The sequence below is a fragment of the Python bivittatus genome, unplaced genomic scaffold, assembly GCF_059951505.1.
Source record: "Python bivittatus isolate LINGU-HERP-01145 unplaced genomic scaffold, Pbiv_v1 ctg000220_np1212, whole genome shotgun sequence".
Classification (NCBI taxonomy): Eukaryota; Metazoa; Chordata; class Lepidosauria; order Squamata; family Pythonidae; genus Python; species Python bivittatus.
In genome coordinates this window covers 5,460,833-5,481,250 of record NW_028277048.1, presented here as the reverse complement: position 1 = coordinate 5,481,250, position 20,418 = coordinate 5,460,833, and the positions used below count along the sequence as shown (strand labels likewise).

Sequence of the window (20,418 nt, the reverse complement as noted above, 5' to 3'; positions counted from 1 at the left end):
CTCATTCCAGGCAAACCTTTTTATTAACGTAATTTTTCTTCCCTATTTGAAGGCATGGGGGTATCGACACATTGAACAAATCTCCACCAATGTCCAGTAAAGCGAGGCTCATCTGCCAGAATGTAGGAACTCCTTCTGTCTGTTCCCTCCTTCAAGTTCACTGTCTGCTTTCATCTAGGAAACAGTTCTCAGCCACTTCTCAGTTCTTAGTGGTCCACTACTATAATTCACCACACATCTGCCTGAGCTGGGTGGTGACAAATTTGAAAAATAAATAAGTAAGTAAGTAAGTAAGTCAGGAAAGGGAAAGCTCAAATTTCAAAATGAGCTGAGGAAAATGAAGGCTGCTAAGAGTAACAAGAGGCCTTCTTTAGCTGCCTTCACAGTAAAAGGAAAAGAATCAGTTTACCCACTACTCAGTAAAGATGGCCAAATGCTAACAGGTAACAAAGGAAAGGCCATGCTACTCAACTCCTATTTAGGTTAGACCCACAGTTGTTCTTCCACGAGATCATGCAACTCCTCCTGTCCTGGAGTGTTGTGATTGTCCTTCCAGCTCCTATTGGGTTTACTTCCAACAAGCCTACTGCCAAGTTTTCAACCAGGTGGGAAGGCTCTAAGGGGCAATTTCCCCCCACCCCACTGGGGCATCCAGTATGAAAAATAGCCAACATGTTCCATTTGCATTAGAAAAACAATAATCATATAGATATACAGACAGTATTATCCAGGTACAGGAATAATATGAAATAATAATAAGCTATTGAACTCAACAGGATGAATCTCTCTGTGTCCAGGTTAGTCCTCTGTCCTCTCTCACAAATAATAGAGCTGTCTCCTTAAAGGGACCCAGTGCTGTGTGTAGTTAATCCATCTCTCTCCCTTCCTTTGCAAAATGCCCACAGCAACAGACATTTCTGTGCAGCAGCTTCTCTCACTTTCTTGGCTGCTTAGTCAGTTCCCAAATCCAGTTCTCCTCCACTCAGTTCCAAGCATCAATCTCCCGCAACCATTTCAATGGGCAATTTTCTAGCTGGTGAAAAGGCCAGCCTCTCTCTCCCCAGCTGATACACCTCTCCTTTGCTTACCCCAAGCTGCCCCTCTCCTCTTGTTAGCTGCAGGAATTGGAACCCCAGTTGGTCAAACTGCTCACAAGTGTCTTTCTCTTTCCCTTAACTTATTCCCTGTATTATGAAATGTTGCCTTTCTCTGAGCTAGGCAGTTCCTTCTCTCTTTCCTCTATTTATGAACCATGCTCCCAGGCTAAGCTTCTGCTTTTTTCCTTTCTCCTCCTCCCATGCCTATGTGCGTCTGTCACCCATAGCTCCATAGATGTTATGCCTTTCCCAAGCTCTAAGTTTAGTTTCTTGCCTCTTTATGTGATAAGCCCTTCATCTCTTCCCTTTAGCTTTGCCTCTATTTAATGTAGCAACTCTGAGGATCCTATTTCCCCTACTTCTGATCTTTTTTCCCAGCTACAGATCCTTCAACCCAATTTAACTTCCTTACTTCTCCTGGCCAAAACTCTGGCCAGTATGCACCAGAGTTTATTATTTATTTCCGAGCTCCACTGAAGAATTGAGGTGTGATCCTCATTCTCTCTCTCTCTCTTTTACAGTAGTTATAACCTGCCCCAACCCCAGAAGACTCTGGATAATATACATCAGAATGAAAAGAAAACATGACAATAAAACTAAATCAAAACCCATGTTCAGTCAGTTGGCACTGAAGCCATGTTTAAATATTACAGATTTAACTTGCTTGAGGAATTGGTTGCACATATTTCTGGGGGAGGCTATTCCACAAATTGGGGTCTACCACAGAGAAGGTCTTCTGACTTGTCCATAACACATCTACCTTGTAGGAGGGGGGATTTTCAGCAGGCCCTCTTAGATGACAGGTTACACTCAGTTTTAGTTTCCCTTAAAATCAAGAATTCCCACATTACATGAACACCCTGGAATGTAGCATAGTTATTAAGTTTCCTTTATGCTAGGAAGTAGGTAAGATATTGTGAACCTTCTCAGAGGTATCCACGGATAGTAGCTATGATGGCACCAAAATGACAAAAGTATGTTGTGATGGTATGATGTAAGCTCTGTCCTTTTGTACTTGCATTGTGACATCTTACACCAATATGTAAGGGGTGGAATGCAGATCATTCTACATCTGACAGAATATTTAAAGTTATGAAGTTTTAATATTATTTAAAATGTTAATGCATTCATTTAATAACAATTAGCATTTAAATAATTCAACATAAAAAAGCTGCACGTGCTATTTTTTTTTTCATGATATTTCTATGTCTTCCCTTCCCTTCTGGTATTTATTCTAAGCAGCTCATGTGTAGCTTACACTGACTTCAGTAAAATCATGAGGTCATTCTTAGCTCCCATCATTTACCATGGAATTTAAGATACTTCCTGCTATTTCTTATTGATATTCTTATAAACATGCTTGTCCTTCATTAGAGTTTGACCCTTTGTAGAAAACTTCCTCTAATGTATGTGGTTAATATAATTACCTGAAAAATGTCTTCTTATCTTCTTTGTCACTTTAATTTCTTTAATATAGGCTTTTATTTATGTTAGTTTTATTTATTATATGTTAGCTTTTCTTTTAAGTTATTATCTCAGCTTCTATGCTTCCAGAAAAAAAAAAAATCCTGACAGACAGACAGACAGGCATGTTATGTGCTACTGTGAAATCTGCTGGCAAAAGGTTGTATAAAATTGCTCCAACAGAATCTGTGGTGCATATCTTGTACATCCCTAGCTATGGCTCTCTTTTAGAAAGACAAAAACTCAAAACCTTATAGAAAGAACTGTTTCGTGAATAGACTACTATTGTAAATTTTCATTTTGGTTTTGCATCATATAATTTCTAGGGAAAGAGGAACCAGATAAAGCACTTCCAAGAGCAATCAATATTAAAATCTGTGCCAGGTAAGCATGTGAGACGTTAAAGATTACCACGTCAGCTGAGGAGAAATACTTGTGCAAATGCATGTATTTGGAAAAACTGTAAGTAGAAATGTGTATTTGAGGAAAAACTTTGTACAAAAATGCATATATTAAGGGAACTGCACAAATACAGCTATTCTCACAGACAACCAAAAAACTAAGAAATTGAATTACTATTTCCCCATTTTTAGTAAATTTTCTACAACCACAGAACTAGCTTACTATCACCTCATGTTTAGACTATTGCAATGCACTCTATATGGGCTGTCCTTGAAGACCACTCAGAACCTGCTGCTAGGCCATAATGCAGCAGCATTGGCAGTGAGGGATATGCCTCAATACCCATGTGGCACCTCTGCTGGTTCCGGGTGAGTTTCCAGGTGCAATTAAAGATACTGGCTGTGATCTCTAAAAGCCCTTTCTGGCCTGCAGCTGGTTTACTTGAGGGACCTCTGTAATGGTATGTGGGAACGACCTTGGGAGACTGGGGGAAGAGCCTCAGCCAGGGCAACGGTCTGATAAGAGGCAGCTGAGCCCACAGCAGGAATGTGGGCATGGCAAACATCTCAGAAGGGACCCTCCCTAGTTTCTTGGGCTGTAAAGGCAACAGGGAAGAAATGTACTTTCAGACTTGCAAGATTGATGTCAGCCTTTTGAGGTAGTCCAGACAAGAAGCATATCCAGGAGAACTAGCTCTATCTTCATTGTAAGGTTACATGAAAAGAATCTTGGCTCTTATCTGACCGTTGCCCTGGCTGTGGCTCTTCCTCCTGTCTCCCAAAGTCATTCCCACATACCATTACAACCTCCTTTCTCCCATTATTTCAGCCTGCCCTTTAAAATCCAGCAGAGTGAGCATGCCCCATTTCCCATCCTTGAAACAATGTCATCTTGTGGTTCCAGGAAGTGTGCTTTCCCTATGGGGGTGGCTGCCCTTGGAATGGTATCCCTGTGGAGGTTTGTGCTGCCCCAATGCCATCTTTTAAGCAAGCCTTGAAGACCTGGCTGTTTCCCCAGGCTTGGGACAAGGATGAGGATGAGGATGAGGAGAGCCTTTGGCTGTCCTGTATTATCGGAAATTGTTCTTCTTTGGTTTTTATTAGTTTTATCAGGCCGTGCCATCTTACAGTTTTTATTATGGTTTGTCGCATAGTCAGCCAGATGTTTAGAATGAATATGGTATTTTTATCCAGCTATCAAGTCCTTCCCAAGGACCTGGGATAGGCAGATGCTGTTGTTTGATCGTGTTAAAGGTATCATTGTAGGATATAAGCTATTCCAAGTGAAGCTGCCTTTTGCAATTGACTGATGGTGATTTTGTCAATGCCAATAACGTTCAAGTGGTGCTCCAGATGTTGTTGTTGTTGTGGTTGGTTGTTTAGACTGGATTTGGCATTTTTATCCATGTATTGAGTCCTTCCCAAGGACCTGGGTCAGACAGATGTTGTTGTCTGATGGTTAAAGGTGGTGGTATTATTATTATTATTATTATTATTATTATTATTATTATTTTCTTGTAAACTGCCAGAAACAGTTGAGTTGAGTGGCTCTATACATTTGAAATGATGATGATAGGAATGTAATGAACTAGTTAAATTGAAGCACACTTCCTTTCTAAGTGGTGATATCAGCTGACAGCTATCACAATTATTCCATGCTTCTGCTATAGCATGATGGTGAGCATGAGGATGACGTGAGGGAGAGGCTGTTGCTTTTAAAATGTATTGGGAATTATTTGCAGGAAGGGTGGCAGTCCTTACTATCAGGACGTTTTCTCCAATTCCAGGTACCTTGGTGTTACTGGTGCAGAAAATACTATCATTGATATTTCTATGCTCTCCGGGTTTCAACCTGACATTGAAGAGCTTAAGAAAGTAAGTGATGTTGGAAGTGGTTGCTTTTACGGTGTTTTCCTACAGATGGGTTCTGGCTAATTCTGAATGTGACCCATCACAGGCTGGCGCCTATTCATTGGGGTATCAGCTGGCTGGAACAAGGGATATTTACTTCCTGCTTACCCAATAGGAGGACAAGTTTTCCCCCAGATAAGTATCAGGGAATGCGGTACTAATGGAGCTTGTTTTGCATTTGCTGAGGTTAGAAAACACAGTTGAAACCAAGTAGGGGGAAAGATAGAAATGGCTTCAAATACCTCTACTAAGGACGCTTACTACCATTCTGTAGAAAAAGGGAGCATTTAGTCCTGCCACTGGACAAGTTTTCTTTCTCTTTTCTCTGCTTTCTAGTCAAGTGTCCCTCATTCAGTTTTGTTTTCCTCCCTCCCTCCCTTTTTCTTTCTCTTTCTTCTTCCCTCCTTCCTTCCCTCCCTCCCTCCTCTTTGCAGTAAAATTCCTTCTTCCCCTGATTCCTCCTCCATCTCCTTTTTTTTCCTTCCTTCTTGAAGTTTTTCTAGATAGAGGGAGGGGAAAGGGTGTGAGTATGTGTACTTCTGTGTGCATGAGAGAGGACAGTTGGTATATCAAATGGGGATCAATTAATTTTATAATTGACAAACAATATGATATTTGACAGGGAGTTCATTTTAATCAGTAGTTTTTAACTCAATTAGTATCTCTCCCCACCCCTTTTTTTCTAAATATGGCTTCTGTCAGGTATATATTCTCTCACAGAGATAATACATATGTACCTGCACATGCACATATGTATGTATGTATATGTAGACTTCATTGCAAATATCCATATTTAGGCTACAGCCCTGTAATGGCTTACCAAATTTTCAGGCAATAGTAGATATGGTGATCTACTGTGATCGGTATTAATACGATGCTGATTTTGAAATAGGCTGCTCTGCTATGGCAAAGAGATTGTTTTTTAAAAAACACTGAATAAGGATCAGATGTGTGAACAACTCATTAATTATGGAATGCAAAATAAATGAGAGCCCATTTGGTATAGTGATTGAGGTGCTAGAGTAGAAATTAGGAGATTGTGAGTTCTAGTCCCATCTTAGTAATGAAAGCCTGCTGGGTGACTTTCGGCCAGTCACTCTCTCTCAGCCAAACTCACCTCATAGGGTGGTTATTGTGGAAGCATTATGTAGCTGCCTTGAATTATACAAAATGGAGGTGGGACATAAATCTAATAATATTTAAAATAAATAAAGGTGGCCTTGAAAGGAACTGAACTGCAATCTAAGGATATGGATAGTTTTCTTGGAATACTTCCTTAAGCTTAATCTTCCTGAAACTCTTGAAATTTCTTAGAAGCCTTTCCTGAGCATGCGCGCTCAATTTTTTTTTAACCAATTTACTGCAGGCAAAAGAGAGACAGCTTTGATCCTGAGGGATTGCTTCCTTATGGTATCAACTGTGTTTCCCTTGTTTTGTCTCCATGTGTAGCTTTATGAAGAAGTCATCAGCAATGTGGTGTTTGGAAAAGGGAAACTTCTCATCTACTTAAACCTGGTGAGGAATCTAAAGAAAAGAGGTTCATGTGTATTAAAGCAGAGTCTATCCAGTTCAAGAAGAATGGGATGTGTATATCACCTTGAACTGTTCCAAGAATCTTTAACTCTACAAGCCATATCTAAAGTCATGTACTGTATGTATATTGAGAAGCTAATATTCTGTTATATTTTGTATTATCAGAAGGCAACATTTTAGCACTGAAGGGAACTGGGATTAGGGCTTATTTAATATGCAAGTTTATCTACACATGCACACACATATTACCTCCCACTTACCAGACTAATATCACCTAACCCACTCCTTCTCAATGATTCGGAGCAAGTATTAGGTTTAATAACTGAGCCACTGATGGGGCAGTAAATAAAGTGATGCCAAATTGGCCAAAGTTACAACTCCTTCCACTGAAAGGGACTAAGAATAGAAGACATTGCTTGCAAAGCAAAAGGAACTCACACCACTTCCAAATTTTCTTTACTTGGCACCCAAAGACTTAATCTGTCCTTTCTCTCTTTATCCTTAGGTCTCTCACATAACAGATACATGTTTGCAACTCAGAGCTGTTGGTCCTAAATTGGCAGACAATTTCATTCAGCCAGGATCAGTCAAGATCTATACCTATGATGCTCCAGGTAATGGTAACTACAGTCTCCCTATCAATTCTGCAGAATAGGAACAAATACCATCTTTAATACATTGAATCCACTTGGGGTGGGGGGAGAGGGGGTAGTCTCAATTTTATGAACACAGCTGGAAAAGAAAAAGCTCTTGTTTCTTTTTTTGCCAGCCACTAGCATTAAAATCATATGTCCATAAAATTTTTGCCAGCCACAAATGTAATTGATGGTGCAAAATCCTTGTGATTGTTGTATGGGTACATAAATTTGCAGAAGTAACTGTATCAATTGATTGATAACCCAAACCCTAATTCATCTGGTGGGGAGAAAAGCACGAGAGCTGAAATAAGCGAATGTAATCAACTGGTGCACAAAACTCACTGGTGAGCAAAAAAGGAACAAGAACCCAAACTCCTTCCATTATAGTATTTTACAGCCACAAAAGACAATTACAATGGATCACAATACTGTTGAACAGAGGGTAATTATGTAAACATTTTCTACAATATGCAAACTTTGGTCTGCTGTTAAGAAAAAATGTCAGTATGATTTGGTGAACAGAATGTGTGGCCCGAAGTATTTTCACACTATAATCAGTTTTGCAGCTTCATCAGACTAATGTGTCACTATTACACCTTGCAGTTTTCAGGCTTTCAGAGACCAAACTAGTGTCACATAGGTTCCATTTTGCTCCCAAATCAATTCTATTTAGCCCTGGAAGCCTTGCCAAATTCAAATCGGAGTGGGGTAAAACTGCTTTCATCTAAGCAAAACTGTAGGCAAAGCAAAACTGTAAGAAATAGTAATATTAAATGTTTCCAAATTTATATATAATTATTAAATTAAATTATTAAATTAAAAGTTATATATAATTTTATATAAATTTTATAAATTTATATAAAAAATAAATGTTCCTTCATAATCCCCACATCTGCCCCCTCCCAAAAGAAGATAAGGTATGGAAAATGCATCTCATTCACTCCAGTCATGTCACAACGTCCCTGTCTACCTCTCTGTAATTATCAGGCAGGGCAGAAAGACATCATGGGCCCCTCAGACCAAAAGATCTCCCCTTCCTCACCTAAGGTGTCCTGAAAATTGTATTTTATGAAACCATTTGGAGCACTGGAGGTAGTTACCATTGATCGGACCTACTTCTATTTCTATTTGCCTTCTAACTCCAGGGAAGGAATCATTGCACTTCCATGTTGCCTATGTTCCTTAATGAGCTGGGTGAGAAAGGACAAACTAAAGTTAGTCAGCCAGTCAAACTTTATTATGGTCAAAAACCAGTATAGAATGAAACAATTAACAAACTGTTTAAAAGTAAAAGAGGAGGACCAAACACAGCTAAAAGAATAATACAGAATATTATTGTCACTATTGTTACCATTATAATCTACGTCTCTAGGACTAAAAAAACCAGAATATTTGTTTAAAACTAAGACATAAAGCTAAAATTCTAAGATAGGTTAAAATAAAATATAGTGACATCTATCTGTCTGTCTGTCTGTCTGTCTGTCTAGTATTAGGCATGGTTATACTGTGTTGAGGGATGGGGATTAGTCAGCTTGAATCTTGTCTTACTAGCAGCATAACAGAATTTGGCAACATCCAGAAAGTAGAGTCCCTTTGAGACTCCACAATATCAAGAGAGGGAGAGTCCCTTTGAGCAGAATTTGTATGTAGAAAGTATCAGAGTGGCTTGGGTATTTCAGCAGGTAAGGGGAAATAAAACAGATTCTAATATCTGTATAAAAGCAGCAGTACAGTAAAATGTGGGCAATAGATTCTACAGTGCCTGTAGCACATGGAAATAATCGAGCAGCATGTGGAATTTTTTTGTATCTGCCTTCCAAGATGGCTGAAGGAAGAGCATTAAATCGAGCCAGTGTTGAAGCCCTTCTTAGCTTGGATGCTGTAATATTATTTAAGTATCTCGCCACTCTGAACATATAAGGTTGGCTGCTCAGGAAAATGTTCCTGGACAATAAAGCCTCATCTTGTTATCTTTCCACAACCAGAATACATTGTATTAAAATTCTCTTGGCTTGTTCTTATCCCAAACAAAGGACAGCCTCTTGTGAAAAGCCATAAAAGTGCAATTTATCCAGGAGATAAAGGGGGGGGGGTGTCAATCCTATGGGGGAAAAAATTAACTTCAGCCAGTATGTGAAAAAAATGAGCCAAATTTTTGTCTCAATCTTAATTGATCCTGTTGTGCAGTGGAGAGTAACATTAGAGACACAGCATGGTACTTGGAGATATTTCTTAAGAATTTGGATTGCACAATTTCTAATTCTGAATTATTACCATAAGGGTAAAGCTGTGTACCATATACAGTGGGGCAAAAAAGTATTTAGTCAGCCACCAATTGTGCAAGTTCTCCCACTTAAAAAGATGAGAGAGGCCTGTAATTTTCATCATAGGTATACCTCAACTATGAGAGACAAAATGGGGGAAAAAATCCAGAAAATCACATTGTCTGATTTTTAAAGAATTTATTTGCAAATCATGGTGGAAAATAAGTATTTGGTCACCTACAAACAAGCAAGATGTCTGGCTCTCACAGACCTGTAACTACTTCTTTAAGAGGCTCCTCTGTCCTCCACTCGTTACCTGTAGTAATGGCACCTGTTTGACCTTGTTATCAGTATAAAAGACACCTGTCCACAACCTCAAACAGTCACACTCCAAACTCCACTATGGCCAAGACCAAAGAGCTGTTGAAGGACACCAGAAACAAAATTGTAGACCTGCACCAGGCTGGGAAGACTGAATCTGCAATAGGCAAGCAGCTTGGTGTGAAGAAATCAACTGTGGGAACAATAATTAGAAAATGGAGGACATACAAGACCACTGATAATCTCCCTCGATCTGGGGCTCCATGCAAGATCTCACCCTGTGGGGTCAAAATGATCACAAGAATGGTGAGCAAAAATCCCAGAACCACACGGGGGACCTAGTGAATGACCTGCAGAGAGCTGGGACCAAAGTAACAAAGGCTACCATCAGTAACACACTATGCTGCCAGGGACTCAAATCCTGCAGTGCCAGACGTGTCCCCCTGCTTAAGCCAGTACATGTCCGGGCCCGTCTGAAGTTTGCTAGAGAGCATTTGGATGATCCAGAAGAGGATTGGGAGAATGCCATATGGTCAGATGAAACCAAAGTAGAACATTTTGGTCTAAACTCAACTCGTTGTGTTTGGAGGAGAGAGAATGTTGAGTTGCACCCAAAGAACACCATACCTACTGTGAAGCATGGGGGTGGAAACATCATGCTTTGGGGCTGTTTTTCTGCAAAGGGAGCAGGACGACTGATCCGTGTAAAGGAAAGAATGAATGGGGCCATGTATCGTGAGATTTTGAGTGAACACCTCCTTCCATCAGCAAGGACATTGAAGATGAGACGTGGCTGGGTCTTTCAGCATGACAATGATCCCAAACACACCGCCCAGGCAACGAAGGAGTGGGTTCGTAAGAAGCATTTCAAGGTCCTGGAGTGGCCTAGCCAGTCTCCAGATCTCAACCCCATGGAAAACCTTTGGAGGGAGTTGAAAGTCCGTGTTGCCCAGTGACAGCCCCAAAACATCACTGCTCTAGAGGAGATCTGCATGGAGGAATGGGCCAAAATACCAGCAACAGTGTGTGAAAACCTTGTGAAGACTTACAGAAAACATTTGACCTCTGTCATTGCCAATGAAGGATATGTAACAAAGTATTGAGATGAACTTTTGATATTGACCAAATACTTATTTTCACCATGATTTGCAAATAAATTCTTTAAAAATCAGACAATGTGATTTTCTGGATTTTTTCCCCCATTTTGTCTCTCATAGTTGAGGTATACCTATGATGAAAATTACAGGCCTCTCTCATCTTTTTAAGTGGGAGAACTTGCATAATTGGTGGCTGACTATATACTTTTTTGCCCCACTGTAAGAGCTGGGCACATACTTTAGCTATAAGTAGCTTTAGTGTAGCTGGTCTAAAAAAGCTAAACTGAAATTCAAATAAAATAGAAGTGGTGTTAAGTTAGGTTCTTAGCCTGGGAGATCTCTTTCATCCTTCCCTGAGCAGATAAGTTTTGGAAATAGTTATACGTAGATGACATTGCAGCTTGTCTGTTGCAATGTGCTCTGTGTGAGCTACTCTTGTAATCACATGGAGGTTTTATTTGGTACAAATCAAATAATTGCACAGGCTCCAACACCCTACAGGATGGTATCTCCTGTTATGAACTTGTCAGGACATTACATTCTGCAGGAGAATCCATTTGAAGATTGCCATTTATTGGGCACATGGGATTGAGCTTTCTCCTGCATCAAATGACGGAATGTGTTCCTTTGGGCTTTGTGTCTGGCCTTCATTTTCTCTGTCTTCAGAAGAGCAAGAAAGACTGGTCATTTTAATCATCAGGGCTTGACATTTTGATATTGTTAATACGTAATTTGAAGGTTCTTGTATTTTCTTATATTTCTGTAGTTTGAAAACTGTTAGCTGCCTTGAACATTTAATGAATGGAAAGGTTGGATATAAATTGGATAAATAAATCATTGATTCATTCATTGATTCATTCATTGATTTATTGATTCATGCATGCATTGTATTTATATCCCAGTTCACAATATAAATCCACCATCCTAAATAAAATTCTAACCAAGAATTAAAACTTCACAACACAGGGTGTTGTCTATAAATAACAATGAAAAAGAAGTAATAAGAATTCACAGCTGCAGGTAAAAACTCCAGGGCAGCAGTCTTCCTGAACATTCACACAGGCTTGTCAGTTTGAATCAGGACATGTCTTTTCATTCCTCCTTTAGATCACTACTGTATCATGTTCTACCACACATCTTATGCAGATGGCCTCCTCAATAAAGTATGCCACAATAGTGTTTGCCAGTGCATGGAAGGTAAGTTGAGGTGGAGCTTTTATTTATCCACAATCAGATTAGGAGGGAATTAAGGCAGAGATTCTTGTACTGTACTGCATTGCGGAATCTCCAGTCCCTAGTTCTGCTGAGCTTAATCAAGGAGATATCTGTAACCTTTGGTAACCTTTCAACATCTGAACATTGCCTAACTTGAACAAAGCATCAAATGTTCACCTGGATATAAGTACAATTCTGAGAACCTGGCTGCACTGTTTTATTCTTTTAATTATATTGGAAATCACTCATTGCTGGGAGTTGGGCAGCATATAAATATGGTTGATCGCAAAGTCAGCCAGACATTTAGACTGGATTTGGCATTTTTATATTATTATTATTATTACTATTACTACTACTACTATTTAACTATTCCAATCTGGTTGTTATCGTGTATAATTCCTTCTCTTACCATAGTGGGAAAGTTAAATAAGATAGTACCGGTATGCATTACAATTGTGTAGAACCACTTATTAGTTATTTTTAAAACAAATTACTTGTCCTTAGTTAGGCACAAACACGGGTTGAGACAAACCTGTTAATACGAAGAGAAGACTGCAGTAATGGGATACTGTTAAGATTGTTCCTGTGTTTAGAAAACTTAGAAATAAGTGAATGGGGAAAGAAAGAAAACCACTGAATTCAGTATCAGTATTCCTTTGAATCCAAATTGGATCTCCTATTCTGATTCATATACTAGCAACCAGAAGGATCAGAGACTTTGTGCCTGTGTAATCAGCATGGCAGGTACCAGATCAGCCATCTGGCTTTCATAGGAACCAGAGTGATCTGATCCAAACAAATATGTAGTGAGCACATTTGAGGGCAGAAAACAGCAAAGATTAGAGTCTACCATCCTCCAACACTGAACCATCAGATTTTGCCTTGTCAACACTTGCCTTGGCTTTGGTGGGATGGATATTCTGTTATATTTTGTATTATCAGAAGGCAATATTTTAGCACTTGAAGGGAATTGGGATCCATATCTTAACTATCCCAATTACCAGACCAGCAAATTCAGTCAATAGTACTCCCAGAAACAATGAGGGAATTCTACAAAGAGATTCTATGCCCTCATTCTATCTTCTTCTGTTCCAAAGAAAACTGTGATTTGCAGAATGTGGAGAAGAGATCTATTAGCATACGGGAACGAATTGTTAGAGCCTGTAGCCTTGAAGTGGGATATGGTAAGTATAGCAGACTGCTGAATCATGTAAGTTAGGAAAGCTGTTTGTTTAGCCAGTCCAACTGAAGCATTTGCATTGTGAACGGTTGACAATATTTACGATATTGTCTCTTACGATTGCCTCTTAAAGTCACATGGTAAACCATTATTACCTAAACTCATCATTGGAAACTTGTTTCCGTGATTATTATATCATAGATGCTGGGATATGTGGCACTTAAACGAATCACATCAACCTAGCCATTCAGAAATTAAATTTGCAACAACATTTAAGTTCTCCATAAAGAACACTTAAGTGCCAACATAAGGTGAGATATTCAGCCTGTCTAACAGTGGGGATCCCAGCAGCACTGCAGAATTCTGTTATTCGTGTTGCTTAAAAATAAGCCCCGCAGTGTGTAATGAGTATATATGGTAGTAGTTAGGCTTCTGAGGAAAATGGATGCTGCTATATTCTACCATCACTACCCACACCAAACAAGATCCAGAACTCCCTGTCTATTCTGAGTTCAGAAAAGGTTTTGGATGTTATGTTATTCTGGATGTTATACTATCATATTGGCAAGTATGTAAACGAATCCCTGCAGTTTTCTTGGCAAGATTTCGGAAGTGGTTTTCCCTTGCCTGCTTCTTCCCAGGGCCGAAAGAGGGTGATTACCCCAAGGTCCCTAGCTGGCTTTGTGCCTAAGGCAGGACTAGAACTCAGGGTCTCCTGGTTTCTAGCCTGGTGCCTTAACCACTACACCAAACTGGCTCTATATTACTGTTTATTAGTTGATGCTTACTTTTATATTTTACTGATTTCATTGTATTTTAACCGTATTACGGACAGCTGTAAGCTGTTTGGATTCAGCCACATACAAATTGAATAAATAAATAGTTTGGCCATAGAAAACAGTGGGATTCAGTCTCTGAACAAGCCTTTTTAGCTACAAAAAATGTATTTCCAATACACAGAACCCAAGAATTAAAGTTTTCCATATAGATTGCCCACTTTAGGCAGCTGCAAGGATGCCTTCTCCCCGCTGGTCCATGGGCAGCAGGAGAGGCCAGGTACCTGTCTTTAGCACAGGCAGCTGTCTATAATTGCTGGCTGGTGCTTTCCAAAGCTCTTGCCAGGTCTTACATGGATTCCTTTTGGAAGTGCACTAGATGGTGTTTAAAAATAAGGACCAATGCTCGCTCTCCTCAGAGAACCCTAGTCCTGGGTGCACTGCTAGCTGATTTATATTGGGAAAGAGGTTCTGCCAGCTGTGTGTTGCTGGTTCTATCCCAAGAGGGGGTGTTACAGGTTTTCCATTGCTTCTGCCAACAAAGCGTTTAGTCTGGCTGAACTTTCTGCTAAATTTATTACTTTGGATGAGGTGGAGCAGTGCCTTTTTGCTGACGCCACAGACGACTTCTCAGTGTTGCCAGCCTCATCCATTCCCTGCAAGTGCTGCCATTCTCTTGCAGCCCTAGTCCCAGATACAGCCACTTGATTATTATTTGCTCTTTCCCACTTCATCTGTGTCCCTCCTTTGCACTCACAGGCATGGAAGGTGAAAGTAACAGGAGACAGGAGGCAGCTGCCTGATGCACCAAGCAAAGGCATTGGGAGAGCTCTCTCCTGCTTCATCCTGCATCCCTTCTCCATGCCCATGCCCAGCCAGGTGAGATGTTTAGTGTTACTGCAAAGCTTCCTTGCCCTGTTAGTCAGACAATGTGCCTCAACATGCCCCAACTCATGTTAAGAGGACCATGCACATTAAACCACCCATATGAAGTCCAGCTTCTCAACAGGAGTCTTTGCAAAAAAGAGAAAACTAGCCCAGAGGAGATAGAACCTTCAGGATTCTGTCCCAGCTTTTCCATCTCTAAGCCATATAATATCCTTCTGAAGTCAATGATTTCAGCTTTTATTTCCTCAAAATTTGTTCTTTCTATTCCCGTGTACTTTTCTTCCAGATCTTCTGCTGCTCTTTGCCTGGTAGTCTACATACTCCAGCAGCTGCTATTCTTTATCTCCCTAACTCTCAACTGATGGAGGCATCAATTGACTCAGCTATTTTTAATTGCCTTCAGTACAACCGTTATACAGGTCCTAAGTCCATTAACAGACCAGTGTCCATAGAACACTGGTTTTCTGGAACATTGAAAGTGGTAGATTTGCTCATCAATTGTATCTCAGAAAGTACAAGACATTTCAATCAAGAGAAATTGTAGCCCACCTAGAGGTTGTATTCAGTCCTTGGATCAATTTTCTTTCAGTTGATTGACACATTTGAACACAATACTATATTCTTATTGTCAGCTGAAGTTGTCATAAATTTTATGTAAACCAAACAAAACTGAGTGTAAGAGGAACTTATTCCTACAAAAGTGGGGAGCAGATTGTTCTGAAAGTCTTACAACTTGCTGAGCATCTGAGCTTTTACAGGGATAAACTTCAGTCCTCTTTGCTAATAACTTTTCTATGTCTCTTAAGTGTACAAAACCAGGCTGATTAAAACAGAAGAAATACAACATTATTTCTACTACACCATGGAAATTCTGAATATACTTAAACAAGGTAAAATTCACTTCCTGAAGAAAGAGAGAGAATGAGAATATAAAAGGAAAAGTTCTTTTTAAGGGGTGATTTAAATTCTTATTGGGGCAGGCAAACCTTTTTTTGAAAGACATCTTATCTATCCTATATACGGCAAGTGCTGAGAGCACTAGGCAGCCTGTGACTTTTTATAATACGCAGGTTGCTAGTAGACAAACTGATACTGAAACATTTCATTAAACCTAGAAGGTTTGAGAAAACCTTTTCAAAGTTCGTAACAGCATGGAAAGAGGAAAGGGAGAGGTCTCAAGCTGATGTCTGACAGTAGTGTTGAACATCAGAGATGACCTACAGTATATAGGAGGGAGGTTAGAGAAAAGATAGATTGCTAAACTGGTGATACCTGTCACCCTGGCCCTGGTTTTTAATGAAATTATGAAGGGAATATCATGGGAATGAAACTCAACCAGAAAAGGGGAACAGAATTTCTTCTTTCTAAAGAAAAGGTAATTGAGGCATATTTGCAAAGTACAACAGATAATGTGCAAATGAGATTCAAACAAAATTATAGAACTATTGAGATCTTGGTTGCCTGCATCTTTAGAAATCTGATGTGGGGGAAATAGACTTTGAACTATCTGTGGAGCATTTCAGTTGTTTTTCCCTTTGATGCATGTCCATATGCTAATAAATTCTTCATTATAAAGTGGCCACTTTTTAAAAACTGATGTGGAGAACCTAATGCTACTGGCTGTAGATAAACTACAACTCCTAACACCCCCAACCATTGTAGTAGATATGTATGTATGAGCATGTGTGCACGTGTGTGTGCGCGCATATAGATAGCCCTTCTGCTAACTATTGGGCCTAGAGGTCAGTTGGGTTATACATGTAAAAAGCCAATGCATGGAAAGCTAAATTCCATCAGAAACATTGTGGATGGTTTATTCATTCATTTATAGTTTTTGTAGCCTGCTCCAATCTGGGTGGCATGCAACAGAGTAATAACAATATAATTTATATTGGCCCCCATAGAGGCCTGCTGTCTTCAGTCCCAGATTCTTCATCTTCTTGGAACCTCCTTTTCCTCTTTTTTAGTAATGTTTTTAAATTTTGATGTTTTATATATTTATGATTTTAATGTTTTGTGTGAGTCGCCCAGAGTCCCCCACTGGGGGGAGATGGGCGGGGGAGAAATTTAATAAATAAATAAATAAAAATAAATTTAAAACAAACAATGGCATACCAAGTGGCAGTCTATTCAGATTGAAACAATAGCAGAACAGAATTGCTTTGACCGTCTTCCAAAATGCCATCTCAGATCTCCAGGGGTAAAGAGTTCCACAGCATGAAGGGCACAACCAGAAGTTCCTGCCTTCTTGTCCATGTCCCCCTAACATTCCATAGGGAGGAACCCCTTAATCTTCACTGTCAGTTGGTCAATCAAACTTTATTGCATCTGACTAAAGACCCAGCAAGAATGCACCCCAAAAAAGTATTAACACTATAATAGTACTACATTATATATTATTATAACATTTGTTGTTATATTTATAACAATAAATGAAGATGCTAAAAATCAAACTTGGCATAATGGTTCAGGGCAGGTATGGGGAATCAAAATGGACTAGTTAAACCAGTGTAGTGTATATTACACCTGGAAGTTTATGGCACGCATGTGTATGTATGCGGTGCTGTAAACTTCCGGGCATACATATGTGGTGTGCCATGGTTGAACGTATGAACAAAATAGACTTATGAACAGCCTCTTGGAACTTAACACATTCATAAGTAGAGGACTGTCTGTACTATAAGTAAACTTCAAATTAAAGTTAGATGGAGCAAATGGACTTCAAAGGAATGAAAGTCCTACCACTATTGATAAATACTGCTTTCCTCAAGAATCTTTTCAACACATCTGCCAGTTAATTCTGCACTGCTTAGTTTCTGGGTTCCAAGTCTCCATAGGATAGATTGGGTCTCCTCATCTGTGTATGGAGGAACTTGAACTTGGGTGGGAGAACCAATTTCAAAGGCCCTCTGAGACTCCCTAGGAAGTTTTACAACTCATCTCTTCAATATCTGATATGGGAGAAAAGAAGGAAATGAGGATGGGCTTCTGAGTACTTGATGGCCATGCAAGAAAGGTCATTAGCCTCAGATATACTTTGGACTGATTTCTAATCTATGTCTTGGAACTTGAGCAGATTAATTACTTCTTATTTCCTTTGAGTCACAGGGAATTCTTCAATACATACATAGCAAAAGCAAAAGTAGCAAATGTAAAAGAGTGGAAATGCCATTCCTTCTTCCTTTCTATTTTGCCAGTGCAAGCCTGGCAGGGCTTCAGGTTCTTTGGGCTGGAAGTTATCTACTGTAGGATTGCTCTGAAAAAATGTTGAAGCAAAGTACTGTTTTTTTTAAACAATCCCTTAAGGCCATCTGCTTTCTCCAGGGTCTGACGAACAGGCAGTACACCAGACCCGTATTTTTATTGCTCACCCAAAATGCAATAAGACTTTGGAGCTGGAGAAGAACACAGATTATCTGATTTGGAGTCTCAAAACTGATGTATGGTTCACAAGGCAGTATGTATTTCATTTTATTTCCCATTATCCTGTTAGAAGACACCTACCATGACCCTACATATTACTCAGAAAGTTCTTAAATTCTCCTTATTTCCTTCCATTAACTTTCTTTGCTTATTTATTTATTTTATTTGCTAGGGAACGCGGGTGGCTGGCAGGGGTTACAGGCGGGTGCTAGGGAGTGTGAGCAGGCCAGCAAGGGCCACAGGCAGGTGCTAGGGAGTGTGGGTAAGTCAGCAAGGGCTGCAGGTGGGCCATCAGGGGCTGCAGGCAAGCTCTAGGGAGCACAGGTGGGCTGGCAAGGGCCACAGGTGCAAGCTACAAAGTGCGGGTGGGCAGGGAGTGCTGCAGGTGGGCTCATGCTATGGAGTGCAGGTAGGTGGAGAAGGGGCTATGGGATCTCATATTCTGTAGTGGGGCTCCTTAGGAGAAGAAGCACCAGGAATGATTTATGGGAACGACTTGCGACCTTCCCTTCCGGCTTTCCCATTAACTTTGCTTATAGGAAACTGGCAGGGAAGGTCACAAATGACAATCACATGACACTGGGGATGCTGCAATGGCTGCAACTTCGTGGACCGGTCATGAGTCCCCCTCATTCAGTACTGCTGTAATTTTGAATGGTTGCCGAATGAGTGGTCATAACTCAAGGACTACTTGTAGAACCAAAACTATATAAAGCTTTGTTTCTTGCTCTACCCTCATTTTTTCTCTCTCTCTTAAATATCTCTTTTCATTCTACTTTATTTTGGATGGCCTGAATCTATCACCAAGTTGACAGCACAACTTGACCATTGCATGGACAAGTAGTTGGCCAACCTTGAGATATTATGGCTGAGATTAGAAAGTATTTAATCTCCTTTAATTGAATGGTCATCATATAATGAGAAATATTACTGACAATGTGCTGGGGATATCAGTCAATTTTCCCTCAATATCCAGATTAATCAGGTGGCTTGTCCCATCTAAAAGCCCAAACTTTCTTTTATTTTGCCAGATACTATTACTTAATCAGTCAACATACCTGGATTGAGAAATGGCCCAATCAGGAAGAATGCCAGGAAAAAAAGTATCAACAATTATGCGAGGACCTTGAAGAATTTGACCGTACACTGACCATCTCTGGCTGTGAAAGCATTTAATTTCAGAAGTCTTATGGCAGTGACTCATATGAGAACTTCCTATAGCTGTTGCTGCCCTATTTTCCCATCATTTGTTCATAATTTCTGTGACAAACAAATACTTTATTACTTTCCAAGGTCTCTTTTTTTCTGGATTGTTAATTAACAGCCCCCCCCCAAGATGTTCCCTACTAAAGTTCTGTGGGGGGAAATCATGTTTAAGAGAATAAAGGCAGTAGCATTTGCTTCAGAGGTGAACATATCTGCTTAACGTTATTTACAACTTTTTTAGAAGAAATGCCAAGACAATTCCATATGAGGACTTTCTACCAGTTCAAAGTAAGTGAGTGACCCTGTTTCAAGGCATATTGCTCTAAAAACACAAGCAGCCTGGAGTTTTGCACATGAAAAGATGGAAGAATATTTCCATTTCATCCCTGCTCAGTTCATCTGGGGTGGGAAGACCTGCAACTACCTGCAAACAATCAAATAATCCAGATCAACCCTGGCTGCCATTAAAATGGAATTTGTTCAGCCTGTCTGCATTGTTTTGGACTTATCTCCCCACTACAGCCACAAGCAACCCATGGATAGAAATATTGGGAAAAACACGAGGTGGTAAAACTGCCAATAGGGTGTTAATACACTTTCAAAGCATGTAAATGCAGTGTAGCAATTGCTGGTGAGGCACATAGGATTTTGTTTTTTACAAACACCAATACTACTCCGCAACTCCACTTCCAGAAAATAACATGGGTGGAAACACATATTATACAAAGCCATTTTCATCTCTTTTGACAACTTTTCATCCTTTGCAAAAAACCAGAGATTCCAAATTTATTAATTTAGGGCCCAAAAACAAACCAACAAACATTAAAATATGTACAACAGTTAAAATATTCCAAAGCAGTCAAAACTGTGAGGAAGGCACCAGCCAATTGCTACAGGCTAAAACTACCAAGAAAATGTTTGCCACCAACCTTGATACTTTTAAAAATTGATCACTTAAACAGAAAGCAGTGAACTCCTCACCATAATGGAAATTAAATTTGGTA

General features: G+C 39.8%; 1 protein-coding gene across 3 annotated transcripts in view; it reads left to right on the top strand.

Annotated features, from left to right (window-relative positions):
* The window catches only part of LOC103066229 (complement C3-like), a 63,819-nt gene extending 44,204 nt beyond the window's left edge, over window positions 1-19,615 (top strand). For 2 of the 3 annotated variants that reach the window (XM_025171036.1, XM_025171037.1), the window contains 9 exons: window positions 2,888-2,945; window positions 4,750-4,837; window positions 6,323-6,388; window positions 6,912-7,020; window positions 11,834-11,923; window positions 13,039-13,125; window positions 15,592-15,675; window positions 18,110-18,242; window positions 19,240-19,615. In XM_025171036.1, coding sequence (XP_025026804.1) covers window positions 2,888-2,945; window positions 4,750-4,837; window positions 6,323-6,388; window positions 6,912-7,020; window positions 11,834-11,923; window positions 13,039-13,125; window positions 15,592-15,675; window positions 18,110-18,242; window positions 19,240-19,384 — 860 coding nt within the window. In that variant the 3' untranslated portion in view covers window positions 19,385-19,615. Of the gene's footprint in view, window positions 1-2,887; window positions 2,946-4,749; window positions 4,838-6,322; window positions 6,389-6,911; window positions 7,021-11,833; window positions 11,924-13,038; window positions 13,126-14,656; window positions 14,905-15,591; window positions 15,676-18,109; window positions 18,243-19,239 lie in introns of those variants that run through there. The other variant, XM_025171038.2, reaches the window with a different exon arrangement.
* The last annotated feature ends 803 nt before the right edge of the window (window positions 19,616-20,418 follow it).